The following is a 23,861-nucleotide window of genomic DNA, read 5'->3' on the forward strand; positions in this document are numbered from 1 at the left end:
TATTATTTTCATCCATATTGGGGAAAAGAAAGAGAAAAAAGCTGGCATCTCAAAGTGAATGCTTATGTAGCCAGTAAAAACACAGAGATCACTAAGAGGAAAAAAGGCGCTGTTACGGGTTTGGAAATAAAGTCTCCTTTGTCGCGGAGGCTGAGGATGTGGCTCTGAAAAACAGCTGTGCTAGTGCATCCTGACTGAACTGAGTCCTGACTGTGGGAGAAAGGTTCCACTTGGAAATCCCTGGAACCTGCATGTTGCAGCAGACAAGGAGCAAGGTCCCAGGGCTGCTCAGCGGACAAAGTATCACTGCTGAGAAGGAGGGCACATCCAGGCCTCCGTCAGGATTCCTATGAGCCTGGTCTGGGCAGGCCTGGTCCTTCTAGCTGCCCTTTGGATTAGTAAAAACTGCATGGGGCCACATCAGCTGGGTGACAATCTACTGCTCAGGCTGCCAAAGCACAAAGCATATGGACTGGCACAGTAAAGAGCTATTTATTTTGTGCCTATAGATATGGACCCAGTCTCTCTGACAATCTTAGGATAAAGAGATTTTCTCCTACTCAATATGGGAAGACCATATGCTTTCAAATAACCATGGCTTCTTACGAGACACTAGGAAAATGACAGGAAAAAAATTAGAAATTTAAATTTGTTTTCAAAGTTTTACTCCCTGGGCCAGGTGCAGTGGCTCACGCCTGTAATCCCAGCACTTTGGGAAGCTGAGACGGATGGATAACTTGAGATCAGGAGTTTGAGACCAGCCTGGACAATGTGGTGAAACGCCAGCTCTACTGAAAATAAAAATCAGCCAGGTGTGGTGGCTTGCACCTGTAATTCCAGTTTCTGGGGAGGCTGAGGCAGGAGAATCACTTGAACCCAGGAAGGAGAGGTTGCAGTGAGCTGAGACTGTGCCACTACACTCCAGCCTGGGTGATGGAGCGAGATTTTGTTGAGAGACAGGACTAGCTGGATTTCCTAGGCCGACTAAGAATTCCTAAGCCTGGCTGAGGAAGGTGACTGCACCCACCTTTAAACACAGGGCTTGTAACTCAGCTCACACCCAACCAATCAGGTAGTAAAGAGAGCTCACTAAACTACCAATTAGGCTAAAAGCAGGAGGCAAAGAAATAGTCAATCATCTATCGCCTGAGAGCACAGGGGGAGGGACAATGATAGGGATATAAACCCAGGGGTTGGAGCTGGCAGTGGCAACCCCCTTTGGGTCCCCTCCCGTTGTATGGGAGCTCTGTTTTCACTCTATTAAATAATCTTGCAACTGCACACTCTTCTGCTCCGTGTTTGTTCCGGCTCGAGCTAAGCTTTTGCTGGCCATCCACCGCTGCTGATCACTGCCACTGCAGACCGGCTGCTGACTTCCACCCCTCCACATCCGGCGGGGAGTCCGCTGCACTTCTGATCCAGCGAGGTGCCCACTGCTGCTCCCGATCGGGCGAGAGGCTCGCCATTGTTCCTGCGCAGCTAAGTGCCCAGTTTGTCCTAATCGAGCTGAACACCAGTGGCTGGGTTCCACGGTTCTCTTCCGTGACCCACGGCTTCTAATAGAGCTAATAGAGCTATAACACTCATCCACCGCAGGGCCCAAGCTTCGATTCCTTGGAATCCACAAGGCCAAGAACCCCAGGTCAGAGAACAAAGGGCTTGCCACCATCTCGGGAGCTCTAAGAACAAAGACCCGCCGGGTAACAGCATGTTTTTAAAACAACATTGTTTCATAAACTAAAACGCATCCCCCTTCTCCCTCCTGCTTTTAGCCTAATTAGTATTTTAGTGAGCTCTCTTTACTACCTGATTGGTTGGGTGTGAGCTGAGTTACAAGCCCCGTGTTTAAGGGTGGGTGCGGTCACCTTCCCCAGCTAGGCTTAGGAATTCTTAGTCGGCCTAGGAAATCCAGCTAGTCCTGTGTCTCAGTGCCATGCTTACTTCCATCCTTTCCCCTGTAGACTTCGCCTCAACCTCAGTCGCTAAGGAACTAGTACATACTTGAGATCAGATTTCTTCTTTGTCAGATTTGTATGGCAGGTAAGTCCCAAAAGTCTTTTCTCTTCCATCTTCTCATTTATTTGGGAGAGGGAAAGCAGCCTATTTTTTGACCACATTCTTTCCGTTTGGGTAATGGTAAGTAACGTAACGAAGTCGGGATCCCTTAAAGCAAAGGGGTTTTCTCCTCATAATGTTAGCTGTGTACACGTATTCCATAAACTGCGGTTGTTCACATTATTTGCAGAGAAAATTATTATGGGTGATTAAACTATTTATTAGATAGATGCAGGGAGGGTGGGAAGGTGAGCTCAACAGACAGTAGTTTGCTAGCTCTTAGATCATTATCACTTCCATGTTATTCTCTGTTCCGGTCTCATTGTCATGATATACAACATGACACATTAAAAAGCTTTTGGTTTAGCCACAGCCCACCCTGATGATCAAAAGTGCAAAGTCAGCCCAGAATGTTCTTTACTAGCTATAAAATCACAAAGTCTTCTCATGAAATGTTGCTCTTCACATCTGGGTCTATTGAGCTCATTCTAATCATAGCTGTGCCGGACGATCCCTCTGCCCTGGATGAGAATACACACTTGTTACACTGTCATCCAGGCAGACGCTGCTTGTCACGGTCACTCGAACCTGCATCCTCAAAAGAAGGTGGTCTTCTGTGTGGACTTTCAGGACTGGGGGCATGAACTAGGGTGGTCAGGAGCCTTCCTCTGCACTCTTTCCTGCCTTACATCTCACCTCCCTAGGATGTACCCTCCAGGTTAAACCTGCTCCTAACCACACCGCTTCAGTACTCAAATCACCCTGACTTCGTTCCTTCAGGCAAAATCGCCTCACACAAAAGGTATGTTTTTGCATATTTCCTTTCACCACAAAAGGATTGCTCAACAAACCCAAGAATAATTGTCTTTCAAAGTAGCTGGTCTCACTGGCTTGACAGGAACCCAAACATCAAGTCCAAGCCAAGGCTAACCCTGCCCCACAACACTCCCACCTGCTTCCAGATGCGGCCTGAGAGGAGCTGCCCCGCTCACTGGGTGGGGAAGGTGGGCTACGGCTGCACATTCATGCATCGTGGGCTTCCCTGCTGCTGGCCCTGAGCTAAATGTGTGTACCAAGGTATTGTGTCTAGGAAGTCATCTAATAAACTCAGCTTGTTATACTTCCATTTAGAGGGAGAAATGCACTCTGGCTTACAGGAGATGGGGATATCTGCACTAACCTTAAGCAAACTGCATTTGAAAGCTTATATTTTCAGGCATTCAGCTGCTGATTTCCTGCAAGCCCTCTGAAGTCCCTACTGTGTGCTGAGTACGGAAGCCAGAAGCCAGGGCAGTATGCTGGAATCACACCTCAGCCCCAATCTGGGGTTCATGGTAAGATGGGGACAGAGTGTGGCACTGCCAACAGTCCTACTATGGCACCTCCGGGAAGGGCGGGGTGAATGCTGTGATGCCCTCTCTCCCTCTCCTGGAGCTGCCTGCCGTGCAGAGGAAAGAAGCCCTTTACAAAGGCAAGCTGAGCAACTTAATTTGAAACTAATGAGTGCTCGGAAGCAGGAAAAATCTTTGAAACAGACCTGATTTATGAAAAGGTGCTGAAAAGCAGAGAAACTGCGACGTCTGCCAGAAGGCACAACCGATTAAAGCCCAGAGAGCCCTCATTGAGTTTTTGTTTTCTCCTGATGATTAGATTAGACGAAAGTCATGCTCTGCAGTAGAGATAAGGAACTGTGAGGTGCTCCCATTAGTTTAGGAGAGGGCAGTGGGGGCAGGCAGAGGCGTGGTGATGTTATGAAGGTTTAAGGAGGAAAAGAGCAGTGTATATAACAAGAGAATTCCAGGTGGACTGTGGAACCTGCCCATGACATGGAATCCTGCTAAGGCTGTGCTATGACCCACACAATGTTGCCAGGAAGCCTCGCTCTCTCTCCCAACAGTGTATGATTCTCAAAGGGGACAAACAGGAGACTTAAGACACCAACACTCAAGAGAAAAGGAAGGTTGGCTGCAGGCTGGGGCCTTTGATCCCAGGCTATCTGTGGCTCTGCCTCTCACTGCCTCTGCGTGCAGTTCTCTCTAACACCAAGACTGGACTCCGCCTTCCTCTGTGCTCCAAGACAAGCTCTGCACAGAAGTGCCATTTCGGGCTCAGAAGGAAGATGGGTTCATCTCAGAGGAGGGAAAGAAACATGGCCAGTGGGATCTCACACCCCCTCGGGACAGCCCCACTCTTCTTATGGGTGGGGTCATCCCCAGTGCCTCTGGATTGTGGAACTATTGCATTTAATGAAAATATATTGTACAAACTGTGAAGTGTTCTACAAATGTGAATTGTGCACCAGGGAAGGGAAAGGCAATGTTCATTTTGTTGCATCCTGAAATAAGACTGTCCATTTCTGCTGAACTAAAAAGAAGAAAAAACTAGATTAAGCACTTACTTTCCACTTCCCTCAATCTAAAGCATTTGCCTTACATTGGAGATGACTTGAACAATTCTCAGAAACAAAAACAAAACAAGGAATGTAAGTAAGCATTGGATGTAACATACAAAACTGATACGGTCCAAGCATGGAAAGTATTTTCACTTCCCCAAATTCCCATTTAAATGCTGAGCTTCCTAGCAGCTTATGGGTCTCTCAGTAATGTAAATGTAAACACTGCTTTTGACATTATTTTGTAAGATGATTTCAATTGAATGAAGGTATGCCTAAATCAACGGATACAGTTAGGTGTTCTAAAATTTTATCCTCACTAGAAAACATAGCAATAACACGCTTAAAAATAGAATTTGCAGCTGGGTGCAGTGGCACACACCTGTAATTCCAGCACTTTCGGAGGCTAAGGTGGGAGGACTGCTTGAGTCCAGGAGTTTGAAATCAGCTTGGACAACATAGCAGGATCCTGTCTCTACAAAAAATTTAAAAATTAGCCATGAGTGGTGACATATGCCTGTAGTCCCAGCTACCTGGGAGGCCAAGACAGGAGGATCACTTGAGCCCAGGAGTTCAAGGCTGCAGGGAGCAGTGATTGTGCCACTGCACTCCAGCCTGGGTGACAGAGTGAGACCTTGTCTCTCAAAAAAAAAAAAAAAAAGAAAAAAGAAACGGAATGTCCCTTAAGGACTAATTAAGGAAAAGGAAACATGATATGGAAGCAGCAAGGCCCCTGGAAATTAGCCTGGCGCATAGCACATGATTAGGTCACAACAATTACAGGGCAGAGAACAGAAATTTTAAAGTCCAAGCAGCTACTGATAGTGACATTCAGAACAAGCCTTTCTCTAACCATACTGAAATCAGTTATTTTCCACGCAAAAACATTAATTTTTTTAAATTTAACTTTTAAGTTCAGGGGTACATGCGCAGGTTTGTTAATACAGCTAAGCTTGTGTCATGGGGGTTTGTGGTACAGATTATTTTGTCACCTGGAGTGTAAATTAGTTCAAAAACATTTTAAACTGCCTTACATGTGTCCCTAGTGGGAGACAACTGGCCACTACTATACTTCAGATTATATCAAGTTACAGGCAACAACTTTATATTGCCCGTCCCCCAAAAATGTCTTTCACATGCAATTGGAAGAATGCACAGTATCTTCCTTTTACCTTACTCACCATCCCAGCCCACTCAAGCTGTCCTGGGTTCATGATGCCAGCAGAGCACAGGTGTCCTGTGGGATCCTGCAGAAGATCTAGCCTCACCCAGGAGAATTCATTCCCATCACACCCATTAATTCCACCCAAGCAGATCTGTTTCACACCCACCCTCCTGTCTGCTAAATCGTGTCAAGGTACCCCCAGGGGTGTGCAACACTCATCTCTCATCGGTGAGTTTTCAGATAATCATAACCATGCTTATGAGCCACGTGCATCCTTAGTTTAAAACTAAGCCCTTGGCACCAACCTTCCCACAAACTACCACCATACAATGCAATTAAACCAACAGTTCTTAAGGTACAATTAATCAAGACAAATAATAAATTTCAACCATACTGCTTTTCCCAATTACTACTATTTTAACAGGATGGTTGTCCACTACTCATTGCAAATATAGAATACCTAAATAACATTAGGAGTTATATAACTTAGGTGGTTGGGTGTGGTGGCTCACGCCTGTAATCCCAACATTTTGAGAGGCCAAGGCAGGAGAATCACTTGAGCCCTGGGGTTTGAGAGATAATATAGTAAGTATGTTACCTGGGTAACATAGTGAGACCCTGTCTCCACAAAAAAATAAAAAAATTAGCTGGGTGTGGCAGCACAGACCTATGGTCATAGCTACTCAGGTGGCTGAGGTGAGAGGATCGCTTGAGCCCAGGAGGTCATTGAGGTCACAGTGAGCTGAGATTGTGCCACTGCGCTGCAGCCTGAGCAACAGAACGAGACCCTGTCTCAATAAAATAAAATAATTTAGGTGGAGGGGCCTGGAAACCTAAACATGATTTATATATTATTTCTGTAGAAAGATGTGTGTTTTTTTGTTTGTTTGTGTCAGACGGAGTTTTGCTCTTTTTGCCCAGGCTGGAGTGCAGTGGCACGATAGAAAGGTGTATTTTAAGTGAATTTTATGAATCAAAACCAGATGGTAAGCTATAGACAATACTAAAAACAAACAAACATGCAAACAAACATAAAGCCATACAAGGAAGCCCTCTAAGGTGAGTCTACTCCCTACTGTTTACATGGTAAACATTTACTATACACAAAGATACAGCAAACCCGGGAGCCTCATCAAATTCAATTCCAGATGGTTCTCTCCGCTGTCACCAGGCACCTGGTCCATCTGTAATGTTATCCTTAGCAGAGCACAACGATGATGCAGAGAAATGTGTATCCTCCAAAATCCTAATGTATTCCAGTGCCAAATATTCATAAGTAGTTTTGAATTTTCTACATCACTATTTCTATTTCTATTTATCACTATATTTCTATTTCATTAAAGCAAATGGCGGAGAACTATTATAATAGAACATTTTTATATTTTAAAGGGATAAATGAATATTCATAGCATTTGCAGATAGGAGAAAATGAACTCTAGTACAGCTCCCACTGACAGAGAATGTCCTGAAGACAGAGATCCAACGCCAAATATTCCTTGCCATTCCCACTGTTTATTCATAACTTGTATTCTCTCAGGCAAGCAAGTTAAAACATTTCACTAAATCTAACAAATTAACACGACTGAAACAGAACTCATTCTCTTTGCCACAACGCAGCTCTTTTAAAGCTTGATGGCAGCTGGGCATGGTGGCTCACACCTGTAATCCCAGCACTTTGGGAGGTTGCGGCAGAAGGATCTCTTGGGCCTAAGAGTTTGAGACCAGCCTGGACAACATACCAGGACCCAGTCTCTACCAAAAAAAAAAAAAAAAAAAAAAAAAACTTTAAAAATTAGCCAGGCATGGTGGCACACATCTGTGGTCCCAGCTACTCTGGAGGCTGAGGTGGACCACTTGAGCCCCGGAGTGTGCCATGATCGTGCCACTGCACTCCAGCCTGGGTGACAGAGTGAGACCCTGTTTCTAAAATAAATAAATAAAATAAAACTTGGTGGCATCAGCAACTGCCCCAGCCTCTCCCACCCCATCTGATCAGAGCCAAGTCCATTTGATTGTAGGTTATTTTCTCTTCCAGCCCTCCGAACCAGGCCACCACTGTCTCTCTGGTAGTTGCCATAGTAGCCTCTTAATTGGTCTCCATGCCTTTGGTCTCACCTCCCTCTAATTCAGTAGCTATATTGAAACCAAATTATCTTTCAAATATGCAAATCTGAGCACACCACACCCTACTAAGAAAGCTCTTCACCGTGAGCAGGACCAAGTCCACGTTCCTTACACCCTGAATGAACGGGCCCTTCCCAGTCCGGGTTCACTTACCCAACCACCCTCTCCTCCTGCCATTCCCCTGGTCTTATTCCCTGTTCCAGTCATACTAAGCATCTTTCATTCCTCCACTGGATCTGTCTTGCTTTCCAGAATGGGGACGCAGTATTCTCTTCAGGCCTCGGCTGGAACAAAAAGCCTCCCTGATTCTGAGGATGGGCTAAGGATTCCTCCCATAGGATCCCAGAGCAAAGCCCCTGGTCTCCTCCTCCCAGCCTTGATCCTATTTCTTGCTAAGTGCCTCCTAGTCTATTTGCCCTCCTATTAATAGATAGACTCACTTGAAGGCAAGGACTGCATTCGTCCTTTTGCTGACTCCATTCAGTGACTAGTACATCATAATGTTCAGGAAACAATTGTTGAATGAACAAATTCATGAATATACTCTTGCCCTCTGTGTTCCATACTCCCCATTATTTAATAATGAAAACACTCCAAAACCGTATACTAAGCACTTTGGGAAGTGAGTTGCAACTTTTATCTCATTAAGCAACCATCGTACACTGTGTCAAAACACCATGGTGTGTTATTATCACAATTGTCAACAAAATTGAGAAAGACTTGGTCCCTCTTGAATGACTTGATTACTGAAGGAGTCCATGGTACATGGCAGCTGCCCTCCCCCTAAGCCTGTGTCAAATAGCAGCCTATAATTAAATGAAGATTAAATTTAGTCTATCATTTCAAAAAGCATATGTTATTTAAATCTTAGTAACTCAGTTTTAAAAAGGCACACTACTGAGAAAATCCAGCTTTAAAGGCCTTTTCCCCAAAGTGGGGGGGGAAAAAAAAAAAAACAGGCGGCATGCTGACACACATGCTGTAATATCTGAGTGTCCCAATCATCTGTCGTTTGCTTGCTTCTGCTTGCCCCTAACCAGTTGGCTCTGGCTTAAAGATATCCCCTTAAGGCAATTCATTGAATAAATACAAAGCAAGAAAAGTCAGTTAGTCAAGAAAGCAGAAAAACAGGCAGGGTGCGGTGGCTCAAGCCCCCAGCACTTTGGGAAGCCAAAGTGGGCAGGCGAATCGCTTGAGTCCAGGAGTTTGAGACCAGCCTGGGTAACATGGCAAAGCCCCATCTCTACAAAAAATAGAGGAGGCAGAGGTTACAGTGAGCCATGATCACATCACTGTACTCTAGCCTGGGAGACAGAGCCTGACCCTGTCTCAAAAAAAAAAAAAAAAAACCGGGCAAAAAAAAGAAAGAAAGAAAACATAAAAATAAAGCAGGTATAGCAGCTGCACACCAAACTCAAAGTTTCTGCAATACTATCAGACATACATGCACCATTTCATACTTTTCAAAGCACTTTCACATCCAGTCTGTTTGGTCCAGATCTCCAAAAGAAGGTATATCAATCCTTTATCCCTATTTACAGTTGAAAAAATTGAAGCCTACAGAGGTCAAGTTCTCTGTTCAAGGTCACAGAGCCAGTAGGTGCAGAGGTCCTGACTATCAGGTGCCCGTGATTTTTCTATCCACCATGCTGTGATCAGCTTGCACCACTGATACTGGGAGAGCACAGGACTGGCTCTGGGAACTCAGTTCACTTCTGGATGAGGATGAACCAATTCCCCTCTCCTTCCTCTTTTGCTCCTTTTCTCTGATATAGACTTGAAATAGCAAGACCAGGTGAAATGGATAAAAACATGGTCAGCCTGTTAGAAAAGGAAAAAGAACGTTTTTCTCTTTGATTTTCCCTAAATATCACCAGCTCTGCTTTTCTCTCGCAGGCTGTCAACACCAAAATTCACCTATGAGACTCTAAGCATGAGCCACGAGTCAGACAAGCCTGGCTCCACATGCCAGAAGCTATTCACCTATTCATCTTCGAAGTGGGAAAGGTGACTCTCCACAGTACGTGCCCCACACCGAGGGTCTGGCATGTAGGAAGGTCTGCACGCTTTTTTTTCCTTTCCCACCCACATGTTCACAGGGAAGCAAAACTTCTTGAGCACCGGTGAACTCACTTAAAGACAGCGCTTTTCTCTGTCTGGAACCCTGCAGGAACTGAGATCTTCCCAAATATACAGGGGAGTAAAACCAATACAGTCCCTGCCCACCCCACGCGTATGCCTAACCACACCTGCAGTACACATTTGGTCCAAAAGGTACCAGGCATCCAAACATCCTCCCTCTAACTAGAGACAAAGCAGTTCCTTGCAGGAAGTGAGATCTTCCCGGATATACAGGGAAGTAAAACCAATGCAGTCCCTGCTCTCCCCGCAAGTATGCCTAGCCACAGATGCAGCATATATTTGGTCCAAAAAGTATTTATTTAAAAAAATGAAAGTCCAGAGGCAATTTAAAAGTATTACGTTAAGAAGAACTGCTGGGTGCAGTGGCTCATGCCTGAAATCCCAGCACTCTGGGAGGCCAAGGCAGGCAGATCACTTGAGGTCAGGAGTTCAAGATCAACCTGGCCAACATGGTAAAACCCCATCTCTACTAAAAAAAAATACAAAAATTAGCCAGGCATGGTGGTGGGTGCCTGTGATCCCAGCTACTTGGGAGGCTGAGGCAGGAGAATTGCTTAAACCTGGGAGGTAGAGGTTGCAGTGAGCCGAGATCGCACCACTGCACTCCAGCCTGGGCAACAGAGTGAAACTCCACCTCAAAAAACCAACAAATAAATAAAATAAAATACATTCATAGAAAAGAGGTAAGAAGATTATGCACTAAAATAAGATACAGATTTCTAGGTGGTGGGCTTGCATAAGATTCTTATTTTCTTTTTGATACTTTTATTTTCCTTCTTTTTAAAAGGAAAATGAATTGGATCTATAAATACAACACAATTAATACATTTCGTCTTTTAAAGGGAGTTCCTCTTCAAATACCACAGGCTTTTCCGGTAGCTTATGGTGTTAATTGAACGTTTCTAATTTTGATAAAATATACATAAAATTTATCATTTTAATAATTTTTAAGTGTACAATTCAGTGGCATTAAGTATGTGCACATCAATGCCATCCATCTCTAGAGACTTTTTCATCACCTCAAATTGAAACTCTATGTCCATTAAACAACAGCTCCCTATTCTCCTCTTCCCTGACCTCTGGTAACTACTATTCTACCTTCTATCTCTACAAACTTGACTATTCTGCGTACCTCATATAAATGCCATCAACCATACAACAGTTGTCTTTTTGTGTCTGGCTTATTTTACTCAGCATAATGTCTTCAGGGTTTGCCTGTGTTGTACCATACATCATAATTTAATTCCTTTTTAAGGCTGTGTAATAGTCCATTGTATGTATATGCCCCATTTTGTTGCAGACATTAGTTTTTTAACGCAGTCTTTTTAAACCATGTCTGAACATCAAAATGATCAACAGTACACATAATTTAAGATGTGTACCGTTGGAAACAATTATTTTACAAACTCTCCACCTGCTGAAAAGCCACTAACATACTCGATATTAAGCTATAGTTTGCAATAAGAAAGGATAAGGTGCTAGACACTGTAATAACAATGCACGTGTGTCATTTTCACGAGCAGTTACAAAGGCTGGCACAGGAATCAGAACAGTGGTTGGCTAGGAAGACTGCTAAGGGGCACTGTGGATGTATCTGGGCTGACGGAAACGTCCCATATCCTCATGGTGTGGATTACACACAGGTATGCATCTGCCATTTGACAGAACTCATAGACCTATACACTTAAGATCTGTACATTTCACGTAGAGCCTAAAGGAAATCAGAGTAAATATGAATTTTACAAAAACAAAGGAGATTCTACAGTTCAGCTAGTGAGGCTTACTGCCGTCCACCACTTTAGGGCCCTTCGGCAGGTCTCCACTATACCTGGAATTAAGCCCAAGCTCCTTGCTATTCGGTGCTGAAACACTGGTTTGTCTAGGAGAGGCTGGGAAACACGTGGTGGACTAACTACCTACAATGCCAGGAAATCTGCCCACGTTTAGGAGACAGCCCAATAGGCGTGAGCCCCAGGTGGTGGAATGTCTCTGTGTGGGGGTAGAAATGAGGTACAACCGGCTGCACGCCAGGCTCCAGGCCAGGTGTCTTCTCAGGTGATGCAAGGCTGCATCCAAAACCGTCCCAAAGAGACAAGGTCTCTCTCCAGAAGGCGGTGAGGGAGCAACATTCGAACACAGAAACCTGCAGAGGAGGAGGGCGCTGTCTTGACTCCCTTGTCAGGCTGGCTGCGAGCTGTCTTTCCACGCACTGTGGCATTGGACTTGGCTGGAATCACGAAGAGCTGAAAGTTACTGCCTCCTTATTAAGTGTGGTTATTTGTTACTCTCCTCTGTGCAGTTTGCCTTTATAAAATGTCAAGTTTAGGCCACACATGGTGGGAGGCCTCAGTGTCTTAGCCACGGTGAATTTCCTCTAAACCATTTAAAGCACTGAGAAGTCAGAGAATTTTTTGTTGTTGTTTTTACTATTTTATATTCTCCACACTACTATTCCCCTCTATTAAAATGCAAGTCCCAGTGGCCAGTCGATCTCCGGGTGGTTCACAGGGCAGCATAAAAAAGCATACAAACTTCTTATCACCTTAAAAACAGTTTGGGAAACACAAAGCAGCCCCAGCTAAGTCAAAGGGCAAATTAGAAAACAGCAGGCAGAAACTCAAATACTATCCTCCGCTTAAATGTTATGTATATTTTTATTTTACTATTAATTTATTTTGAGATGGAGTCTCACTGTGACGCCCAGGCTGGAGTACAGTGGCGCGACCTCGGCTCACTGCAACCTCCACCTCCCCGGCTCAAGCGATTCTCCTGCCTCAGCCTCCCAAGTAGCTGGGACCACAGGCGCCCACCACCACACCTGGCTAATTTTAGTAGAGACAGAGTTTCACCATGTTGGTCAGGCTGGCCTTGAACTCCTGAGCTCAAGTGATCTGCCCACTTTGGCCTCCCAAAGTGCTGGGATTACAAGCATAAGCCACCATGCCCGGCCTACGTATATTTTTTAAGTGAAGCAAGGGTTCTGAAAAGCTTACTGATAGGGACTCACTATAATTTGAATGAAAGGCAGTAACCTGAAGCAACTAGTTCTCACAACATAAATGCTCGCACAGGATGACTGAACCCCCAAGACTCCAGGCACATAATATTCCTCTTCAGGTCACGCACAGAACAAAAGCCACCTTTCCTTCTCATGTCCTCAGAAGCTGATAACCACAGAGCTGACCTCTGACCCTCCTGGTTCCTGGTTCATCTGGCTCGCTAGGAAAAGCCTAATTAACCTGTCAGCAGACATTCTGCTTTCCAGCCATTTAATCGGACAATGAAATGTCCTAAGAAGCCTCAACCTCACTTTTGAAGTCATCTTTGAAACCCCCTATCTGGGGACTCTGCTCTATTTTTGGATTTCTCCCCAACCTGGACCCAGAGGTCCTTACTGGCATGTTTCTGCCCAGGTGAGATAGCCTGGTGGGTGTGGTGTGTGCAGTGCCTGTCACCTCCTCATGCTCCAGACTACTGAGCCACACATGTACAGCCCCTCCTCTGTCCCCCAGGCTGGGGACAGTGACGTCAGCCCATCTTATTGAGGAGAGTGTAGATTCTTATCTATACTCTCTTTTTATCAACCCACTTTTCAGTGCCTCTGGAAAATGCCATAACTGATCTAAAAACCACCTAGGACCTGCGAACTAACTTAAGCCAAAATATCCTCCCCCTAACTAGAGACAAAGCTGGTCAGTCTGTCCCTAGGGACCCTGAACCAGATGTAGACTGTCTTTTGATAACATTTTATCTAGCGGAATAAATATTGCCCCCAACCTTTGCCCTGACAAATAACCAAGTTACTTTCCTTCCCTGGATGGACTTTAAGAACATTTCTGGGGCTGGGCATGGTGGCTCACGCCTGTAATCCCAGCACTTTGGGAGGCCCAGGCAGGTGGATCACTTGAGGTCAGGAGTTTGAGACCAGCCTGGCCAACACGGTGAAACCCATCTCTACTAAAAACATGGAAATCAGCTGGGCATGGTGGCACGTGCCTCTAATCCCAGCTACTCAGGAGGCTGAGGCAGGGGAATGGCTCAACGTTGCAGGGGAGGCGGACGTTGCAGCGAGCTGAGACCACGCCACTGCACTCCAGCCTGGGCAACAAGAGCGAAACTCTGCCTCAAACAAACAAACAAAAAAAGGGCATTTTTGGTATGAAGAAGCAACTACATAGGAGAAACAGTAAATTCTGATGATTAAACTTTCTAGTTGACTGAAATCCCTCCTAAATGTTGTCTTTGCAATTTTAAGCTCATTTGTTCTCAGAGCATCATGACTGGTATTTGGTTGTTGGAACAGTAACTGAATGATCCCAAAACCATGGAAAACCAACCAACAAACAAAAACAACACCTGGGCTGATACGGCTTGATATGAAGCCTGCTAATGGACCTATCTTGCAATTCTATCTTCATCTTTGCAGACCAGAGCTCTCCACGTTCCCCAGCAGAGCATTTAGAGAGGAAAAGCAGGAGGTGGGAACATCCAGATGAGAACTGTGTCCAAACATCTTGCTGTTTCACGACCACAGACTTACTGCTCGGCTGCAATTACTGAGCACCTCGTCCTGTGTCATAATAAACTGTGCTGTATAATCAGACATTTTGCTCTGTGCTGCTCCGATTGCAAAAAGGTGCTTCATGTGTGTTTTCTTAACCAGGATCTAAACAATTTGAGGGCAGGGGCTGGGTCGAATACGTCCATGCTTCCTTGCCTTGTTCAACAATCACTTCACTGCCATTGGCCCTAGAATCTCTCTGGAACAGATGCAAAATGAGAGCAGGAAAACGAGTGTCATGAAGTATAAATGCTTTTCCCAAAGGAAGCCACCAAAGTTACTCCTTCATTTTTCCTGGAATTCTAGTGAATTTTAGCTGCCTGGGCCCAGAGCAAGTCCACAGCAGAACATTAAAAAGCAAGAACTCAATAAATATCAGCTATGTTTATGGTGTCTGTGTTATCATTAAGTGGTTACACGGGTATACTGCACAGCAAGAAGAGGAAACTGAGTCCATAGTAACCAGTTACTGAAACCAGTAGCAACTGATTACTACTAACCAGTTGACTGGCAACTGGTTAGTATTAAAATGATAAAAGCAGGCACATGGCCTATAAAAAATTTTATTAAACCCTACCACACACTTAAGAGTCTCAAGAAGGCCACAACACTGCTGCTGGTCATGCAGGGCTCCAGACTGGCCAAGGTCAGCTCCCACTGGTTGGTGCCAATCCCTTGGTGAAGTATTTTGAATCTCACGTGACTTCCCGGCACAATGGACATTCACAGCCTCCAAAGATGCTACATTATGCTTTGCCATATGATACTCATTTAATAAGGTAGATAAATGTGCAGTATAGGTTAGATTTCCAACAACACTAGTTTTCATACTGAAAAAAGAGGAAAACCCAGTGACTTCCACTTTGAAGCATTAGCTTCAGTTATCAAGCAAATTCACTCATGTGGGTAGCTCAGACCAAGATAAGGCTGTAGAAAACTGGATTTTTCTCTATTGCATCTCTACAGAAACTAATAGAGTCATAGGTGTTCAAAAAATACCTGATTTTTTCTTTTTTTAATGTAGACACCACCCAAGTCACTCTGGTATGCTATACCAGGAGCTTAACAAGGTTTATTTACTCACACAAGACCATAAAGAATGGTTCTCCACCCACGCTCTCTCCTCCTCCCACCTAACATAACCTGCTCCATTGTCCCAAGGCAAATATGGAAAGCAAATTATTCACCGCTAATATAAAACTGGGCTTATCTCATCTAAAAAGTGGTTTCCATAAACAGTATCACACTGTACCCTTTAAAAACTGTTTTTAGGCTGGATGTGGTGGCTCATGCTTATAATCCCAGCAGTTTGGGAGGCTGAGATGGGAGGATTGCTTAAACCCAGGAGTTCGAGACCAGCCTGGGCAACATCACAAGACCCCATCTCTACAAAAATAAAAAAATTAGGCAGGCATGGTTGCATATGCCTGAAATCCGAGCTACTCGGAGGCTGAGGCTGGAGGATGGCTTTAGCCCAGAATTCGAGGCTGCAGTAAGCTGGTGTTTGTACCACTGTTCTCCAGCCTGGGCCACAGAGGGAGACTTGTCTCAAAACAAAACAAAATAAAAACTGCTTTTAAAGAATTTGATTACTAGAAAGAGATTTAAATATTGTTTCTGTATGATTGATATGCTTGTATGTATTTAGATAGAGCAGTATCTAGGCTGGTCATCAAACCACCTCAATAAATAAATGAATGAGTAAATGAGTAAACAAACCAACCTCAGGATTATACCTCTATGGCTCTGAAAACAACCCGCTTACCTAAGTCATCTGAAGCGATGTATTTTAAATGCAGATGGACATCTAAAGAAAGCTGGGAAACACAGCAGGGAAGTAAGTACCAGTTGGACTAAGGAGGTCACAGTGTCCTTGACTAAATATGGACTGCAAGAAAGGCATGACCTCATTTTCTATGTATGAATCGGAAACTGAAATAGGCACCAAATTATGCCAGGCATAAAGCCCAAGGTAGTCAAAGAAAACACATTATCTACTTATTACACAAAGATGTTCATTGAAACTTTATAATGCAAAAGCAAACAAACCTTTGTTTAACAATAAGGTAATATACGCAAAAGGAATTACAGCATGCTCTCATAACCACATATTAAGCTGCAATTTAAAATCATACTTAAATACTTTTAAATAGTTTAGGGAAAATGCTTCTGTGTTTTGTGAAACATATACACATACACCATTTTATATATATAATGTGTGTATATATACACATACGCACCATTTTTATATGTGTGTGTATATATAATGTATACACACACACACACCCCCCCCACATACACATATACTTCCTCAATTATGTTATAAAAATAAATTGGCGGCCAGGCACAGTGGCTCACACCTGTGATCCCAGCACTTTGGGAGGCCGAGGCAGGAGGATGACCTGAGGTCGGGACTTTGAGACCAGCCTGACCAACATGGAGAAAACCCGTCTCTACTAAAAATACAAAATTAGCCAGGCGTGGTGGCGCATGCCTATAATCCCAGCCACTTGGGAGGCTGAGGCAGAAGAATCACTTGAATCCGGGAGGCGGAGGTTGCGATGAGCTGAGATCACACCATTGCACTCCAGCCTGGGCAACAAAAACAAAACTCCGTCTCAAAAAATAATAATAATTTAAAAAAATAAAATAAAAGAATAAATTGGTAGGAGATACCCAAATTGTTAAAGGAGCTTTAGGAGTGAAATTAGAGGTACTTTTTCCCATTTAAAAAATATTTACCAAACTTTAAACAATTTGCTGATATTACTTCTATTTATAATTAGGAAAAATAATTATTTTGAAATTTATTCTGTTACTACAGAATAGACTGGAGGGGGAAAAGTCTCCCTCCCAGTGACTAAGAGCCTTAGCCTGAGATTTCCATTTCTTTCTTTAAGCGCTTTGGGAAGTGAATCTTACAACAGATCCCTGTCTTGTTTCTTAAGGCAAGCTCTTAAGCACTGTCAAAGGAGGTCCTCTCCATTGCTCAGGGACCTTGGATGAAGAGGCTCTTCCCTATTGGAGCCAGTGCCATAGACTGCATCTGTCCTTTTTAGTCCCGTTCCTCCTAATCGAATGAAATACTTCTGTTGTACTTTGGGAGGAGGCGTGGAGAGGGTGCGCTTCTCCAAGCTATTTTTCCTGGGCGTCTCTTTTTGTCCGTCTTGTGATATTAATAATTTGGAACCCTCTTATACTGTGGAAGCCTAACTCTAGGTTTCCTAAATAGAAAGGGCTGAAGATACATGAACACTCCTATTACACATCTAACTCCAGGAATTGTCACAATTCATGTGCAAAACTCTCCATTCACAGATAAACAGCTCTGGTCTTCGAATTATCATATTAGACCCACCCAAATTCAGTAAATCATACAAGGCAACTTGAAATATCTAAAGTATTTGAAAGGTATTGAGGTATTCGGTGCGGTCTCAGCTCACTGCAACCTCCGCCTCCCTGGTTCAAACAATTCTCCTGCCTCAGCCTCCTAACTAGCTGGGATTACAGGCGCCTGCCATCATGCCTGGCTAATTTTGTATTTTTAGTAGAGACAGGGTTTCTCCATGTTGTCCAGGCTGGTCTCAGGTAATCTGCCTGCCTCGGCCTCCCAAAGTGCTGGGATTAAAGGCGCGAGCCACCACACCCAGTCCCATTTCTCCTTTGAGCGTAAAAGAGTAGATTACCTGGCCCTAGGCAGAACACATTTCTTAAGTGAGAACAATTTCAACTTTCTTTTCTCCTTCAAGGTATTCACAGCAACGTTGCCCTTAACATTTTAAGTAATATTGAGTACCTTTTTAAAAAGTTCAGGCCAGGCGCAGTGACTCATCACAGCTGTAATCCCAGCATTCTGGGAGGCTGAGGCGGGCGGATCACAAGGTCAGGAGATCGAGACCATCCTGACTAACACAGTGAAAACTTGTCTCTACTAAACATACAAAAAATTAGCCGGGCATGGTGGCGTGCGCCTGTAGTCCCAGCTACTCGGGAGGCTGAGGTGGGAGAATGGCGTGAACCCGGCAGGCAGAGCTTGCAGTGAGCTGAGATCGCGCCACTGCACTCCAGCCTGGGCGACAGAGCGAGACTCCATCTCAAAAAAAAAAAAAAAGGTTACCTAATTTGTTCTATGTCATTTGGTGAATTTGGCTTTTAAGGAAATTGGGGACTTTGAACCAAATTTAAACAGAATAACAATTCTTTGAACATGGTGAGATCAAATGAACATCTGCAGATACTTTAAAAGAAATATATTGTTTAAAGACTATATCAATATGCTCCTTTCCTTAGCAATCTGTATTGTTCTAATGATAAAAACCAAGTGACTTCTAAACAACTTTATTGTGAGGTATCAGTTGTTTCTTTCCCCCACCCCTACTCCGACCGAAAGCTATGCCAACCTCGTTAACGTAAGATACAGTGTTGACTTAATTATCTGGGTAATTCAGCTTTTCTTAAAATGAACTTATTGGTCATAATATCCCTTTCCTGGAAGCCCTCCTTTTAATCATCCTACCTCTGTTGAGTTTTTAAAATTCAACACACAGGCTGGACGTGGTGGCTCACGTTTTGGAAGGCCAAGGTAGGCGGATCACGTGAGCTCAGGAGTTCAAGACCAGCCTGGGCAACGTGGTGAAACTCCATCTCTACAAAAAATACAAAAATTAGCTGGGGGTAGTGGTGCACGCCTGTAGTCCCCGCTACTCGGGGGACTGAGGCAGGAGAATCGCTTGAGCCTGGGAAATGGTGGCTGCAGTGAGCCAAGATCACACCACTGCACTCTAGCCTGGGCAACAAGCGAGACTCAGCCTCAAAAAAAAAAAAAAAAATTCAATATACGACAGTTAAGATTAAATTTAGACCTAGTCTGGGAATCAGAAAAGCCAGAACTTATTCCTAAATTTGTAAGGACCAGGGGGGTATGGGCTTGAACCTTAGCTCTGCCATTTACTGCTTGTGTCATCTTGAACAAGTACCTTACCATGCGTAGGCCTCTCATTCTTTCCTCATATATATCATATGCTGAGATATAGGCACATACTAGGTGCTCAATTAATGGAAGTGATTAATACTTTTGATTCTCAATCTGTAAACGATGAGATAAAATAATTCTAGATACACAATGATCATAAAGTATTTTATATACCTATAGGGCTCTATAATACAAATGTTATTTCAGTTTCTGCAAAAGGAGATGTGTTCCCATTTTCTCTGGTGCCTATGTAGAGACAGGGCAGATCATTTTATTCCATAGAGCTTTTTTTAGTATCAAAATTCAACCTCTCCCCCTCACCACCTCAAATTACTGCCACTACCAAAACTGAAAAAAACGTGATAATAGGTTTTGCTAGTTTTGTTAGAGGAAATAGTCCATAATATTTGGTTTCCTCCCTGACTGAGCTATAAAATGGCTAAGAAATCTATATACAACAGGTAATTTTCATGGAGAAAATCAGAAGTTTCTGGAAGGACTGTTACAGGCTCTTTCCTTAGCCCCTCCACACACTCTGGCTCTGGGGTCATTAACAGGCAATTTCTTTACATGGTCTCATATGTGCAACTTACTTAACTTTCAGTGGAATCTTGTACATAGCTGGATTTCCATTTCAAAAGATCTGTACATGTTTTTAAAGAAACCATGAACTGTGATATTTATCATCATAAAACACCTCATCTAAGAAACATTTAATATAATTTTGCTATTGTTTTGTTCTTGACAAGCCAGGAACTTAAGAGCTCATGAGAGGTTTTATTTTCTAATTTTGCATTTCTTTTCTTTTTCTTTTTCTTTTTTTTTTTTTTTTAAGACAGAGTCTTCCTCTGTCTCCCAGGCTGCAGTGTGCAGTGGTACAGTCTTGGCTTACTACAACCTCTGCCTTCTAGGGTTCAACGCAATTCTCCCACCTCAGCCTCCTAAGTAGCTAGGATTACAGGCATGCAACACCATGCCTGGCTAATTTTTGTTTGTTTGTTTGTATTTTTTAGTAGAGATGGAATTTCATCATGTTGGCCAGGCTGGTCTTGAACTCCTGACCTCAACTGATCCATCCACCTTGCCTCCCAAAGTGCTGGGATTACAGGTGTGAGCTATTGTGCCTGACCTCTTTTTTTTTTTTTCTTTTGTCTTTTTTTTTTTTTTTAAATAGAGATGAGGTTTCACTATGTTGCCCAGGCTGGTTTTTAACTCCTGAGCTAAAGCGATCCTCCCACCTTAGCCTAAGCAATCCTCTAGCTTAAGCCTCCCAAAGATTGCCCTCCTGAAGTGCTACGATCATAGATAGGCATAAGCCACCTTGCCCAGCCCAATTTTGCATGTCTTAATCATCTCAAAAGCATGTGAACCTGAGGCTGCATTGACCTTTGTTCTCCCGTGCTACCTCTCCATCTTAGGATTTGTAAATGGCTGACAAATAAGCCATCATTCGCTCCCAGCAAGATGTAATACACCTGCCCACTTAGCAGCAGGACCTACATGTGTCTGTCTAGAACTCCATATAAACTCAAGGACTGCATATTTTCAGCTAACGTACACCTACTCTTGCAAACTGGTTCATTTCTCCTCCTCTTTACTGTGCTTCAGAAGAGTTGGGGTAAAATGTTCGTCTATTCATCACCCACACATATCAGGCCACTCTTCAGCTCCCACTGTAATTCTTTCCCTCCAGTTTAATGCTGAGAAAGAGTAAGCAAGTTTCGCTCTCTCTCACCCTGCAACATTTTGCAAAACAATTATCATCTGACACCAGAAGGCAAAGCAATGTTTGGAAAACCTATCAATTTCTTCCCCACATTGCTCCACCCTTAATTCTGTGATAAAATATCTCCGCCCGCCAGGCAGCCTATAACCTCATAAATACTCTGGTGTTTTCGGGAAAAGGACCTCAAATGACACTTGTTGATAACATTTTGCTTCTCTGCAAAAACACAACACCGTTAAATACTGTGCTTACATCAGCTATGATAATCAGGTTAGCAATGTTTTAAGGATGAGTTAGAATTATTAGACCCGTGAGGATAAACCATCTAGATAGTTGTCTCTTATGTTTAACCTCCCTTTTGTGACTTCAGGAGATTATTTTTCTTATACTAAAATCAAACCTAGTTATGTCAGCCTTTCATTAAATCAAGGCAAAAGGGAGGCAATACTGTGGTATGCATCAGGTGGTTTAATGATGACACAGACTACTCTTATTTCCACTAGTTATCTCTATATGATTCTTACATGCACACAAACACACACCAGTTCAGATGAGCGGCCTGGGCTTTCTGACAACCTTTGGGACAGCTTCAAGAAGGTAAGCCTTAAAATAGGAAAGGCTCGAGTGAATATACAGCATTTGACTCATCTAAAATGGGCCATGTAGTAAATTCGTGTCTAGAAGCTTTTCTACAGATTGTAGGAAATGTTTAAAGTCACCAGTTACTATAGAAAGAAGGGAAGGTGGGCAGGTACAGGGTGGAGCAGGGAAGGAGAAGCCCTTGGGGTACCCTTGTGAGGCACTGGCAGGGCACAGTGGCAACAGAAGAGACAAGATTTTATCAAAGGACATTGGTTGGCTCTGTAAACAAAGGTCTCTAGAGAATATGCCATACTATGAACACCTATCATCAACAAAATTCAAAGTAGAAAGTAGCTTACAATGTGGGCTACATATTAGGGAGCTTATAGAGTTGCAATTATTCAAAAGTTCTGAGCACAGAGAGACAAATCCAAACAGATATTCGTCAAACGAAGGAGTCAAACAAATCTCCGGTTTGTAATTGCCTCCTGAAAGCTGTTTGGCTTTTACAATGAGTATTGCATCAAAATAGACGCATATTCTATATAAATATCCGTTTAAGTCTCTTTACTTAAAAGGAAAGAAGACAGACAGTACCACAATACGGGAGTGCCGCTCGTCACACGCTCTGGCCACTTGGGACACCTGCCCATCAGGGTGGCATGTCACTGCCTCCCCATCACCAAATCCTCTCCCTGGCCTTAGGACGCAGCTGCATCCCGCTGGCGGCCCTGCCAAAACGGTCCCCACATGCAAGGTGCAGGGTGCCAATGCCCCATCGCGGGAGAGCCTGCAGCGCTAGATTTGCAATGACGCCACATGGAGAAAACGTGAAAAGAAACAAGGACGAGAAGGCGACACCAAACAAAAACGTGCTCCCTTCTTTAGTGGTCCATTGAAAAAAAAAAAAAAAAAAGAGAAAGAAGGAAAGAAAAAGGAAAAGGAAAAAAAAAGAAATCCCAAACTAGAAATGGTCAAGACCGGCTTATCAGGACACATTCGGGATACCCCTAATCCTTACCTGGGCTACGAAACAGATGTTTAAAAATTAGAAGTACCTGGGAAATCAACTTGGACGCATTATAAAACAGAATTTCCCCACCGTCACCATTACCACCAGCCACTGGTAAATAAAAACCCAGCACTTAAGCTACTAGAAACTACATTTTAATTACAGAGCTGAGGTTTACATAATTGCAAATTACATAATACTGCCGTGCACTAAAAACCCTTCCATACACAGGTGAAGCTTCACACCATCCAGTCTTTAACATTTTCCAGAGAGGGCTGGAAAAGTCTGCTGAATAATTGAGGGGACGGAGAGAGGGAATGGGGTGCTAGAAAAGTCACCCTTGACAAGCTGCACACCCGACCAAATGTTCCAGGATAAAGAGGGACTCGGAGCAGGTGAATCCCCTCCGCCCCAGTGTCCGGGCGTGTAAGGCCAAGGCAGGGCGAGCGGGCGTGGGGCACGGGGCCGGGCTTACCTGCTCCCCGAAGTCGATGGCTATGTTGGTGATGCCCAGGGGCACCAAGAACCGGATCAGGGGCCAGTAGTGCGTGAGCGCCGGGAATTTCACCATAGTCCCCGCCGTGGGCTGACCCCACACACATCTGCTGCCGCGAGGGGACTCTGCGGGGAGGCAAAGGGCGACGGGGCGAGCGGGGCGCGGGCCGACAGAGGCCGCGGGCGGCGGGGCCTCGGGCGCGGCGGCGGCGGCTCCTCCTCGCGGCTGCGACGCCTTCTCCGAGCGCGGCTGCTCTAGCAGGGGATCCGCAAGCTCAAGTCCATCCCTGCTGCCCTCCCACACAACAAAGATCTGCCGGGAAAAAAAAGAGGAGGGACGGCGACGGCGGCGGCGGCGGCGGCAGCAGCAGCAGCAGAAGGTTCTGCTGACAGCGGCTCCATTATAAGCGCTCTGGGGCCCGGAAATAAATAACCTCGCGCACGAGGCGCCGCCGCCGCCGCCGCCGCCGCCCGGAGGAAATAAGGGGCGGGCGCGGAGGCGCGGACACCGCCAGCGGCCCCGGGGGCGGGCTGGGGAGGGGGCCGAGCCGGGCGCGCCGCGGCCTCCTTCCCTGTGCCGTCGCCTGCGCTCGGCGCGGCCGCGGGGGGCGCTGCGCACGCTCAGGCCGTGGGGC

The 23,861-nt window shown here is 44.6% G+C and overlaps 1 protein-coding gene across 1 annotated transcript in view; it reads right to left on the reverse strand.

The window, feature by feature from the left end:
• ANKH (ANKH inorganic pyrophosphate transport regulator) overlaps nucleotides 1–23,642 on the reverse strand; it is a 160,041-nt gene extending 136,399 nt beyond the window's left edge. Inside the window, exon 1 of the mRNA XM_003899511.4 lies at nucleotides 23,207–23,642. Coding sequence (XP_003899560.2) covers nucleotides 23,207–23,302 — 96 coding nt within the window. The 5' untranslated portion in view covers nucleotides 23,303–23,642. The remainder of the gene's footprint in view (nucleotides 1–23,206) is intronic.
• Nucleotides 23,643–23,861: the final 219 nt, after the last annotated feature.

The sequence above is a fragment of the Papio anubis genome, chromosome 5 (genome assembly GCF_008728515.1).
Source record: "Papio anubis isolate 15944 chromosome 5, Panubis1.0, whole genome shotgun sequence".
In the NCBI taxonomy this organism is placed as follows: domain Eukaryota; kingdom Metazoa; phylum Chordata; class Mammalia; order Primates; family Cercopithecidae; genus Papio; species Papio anubis.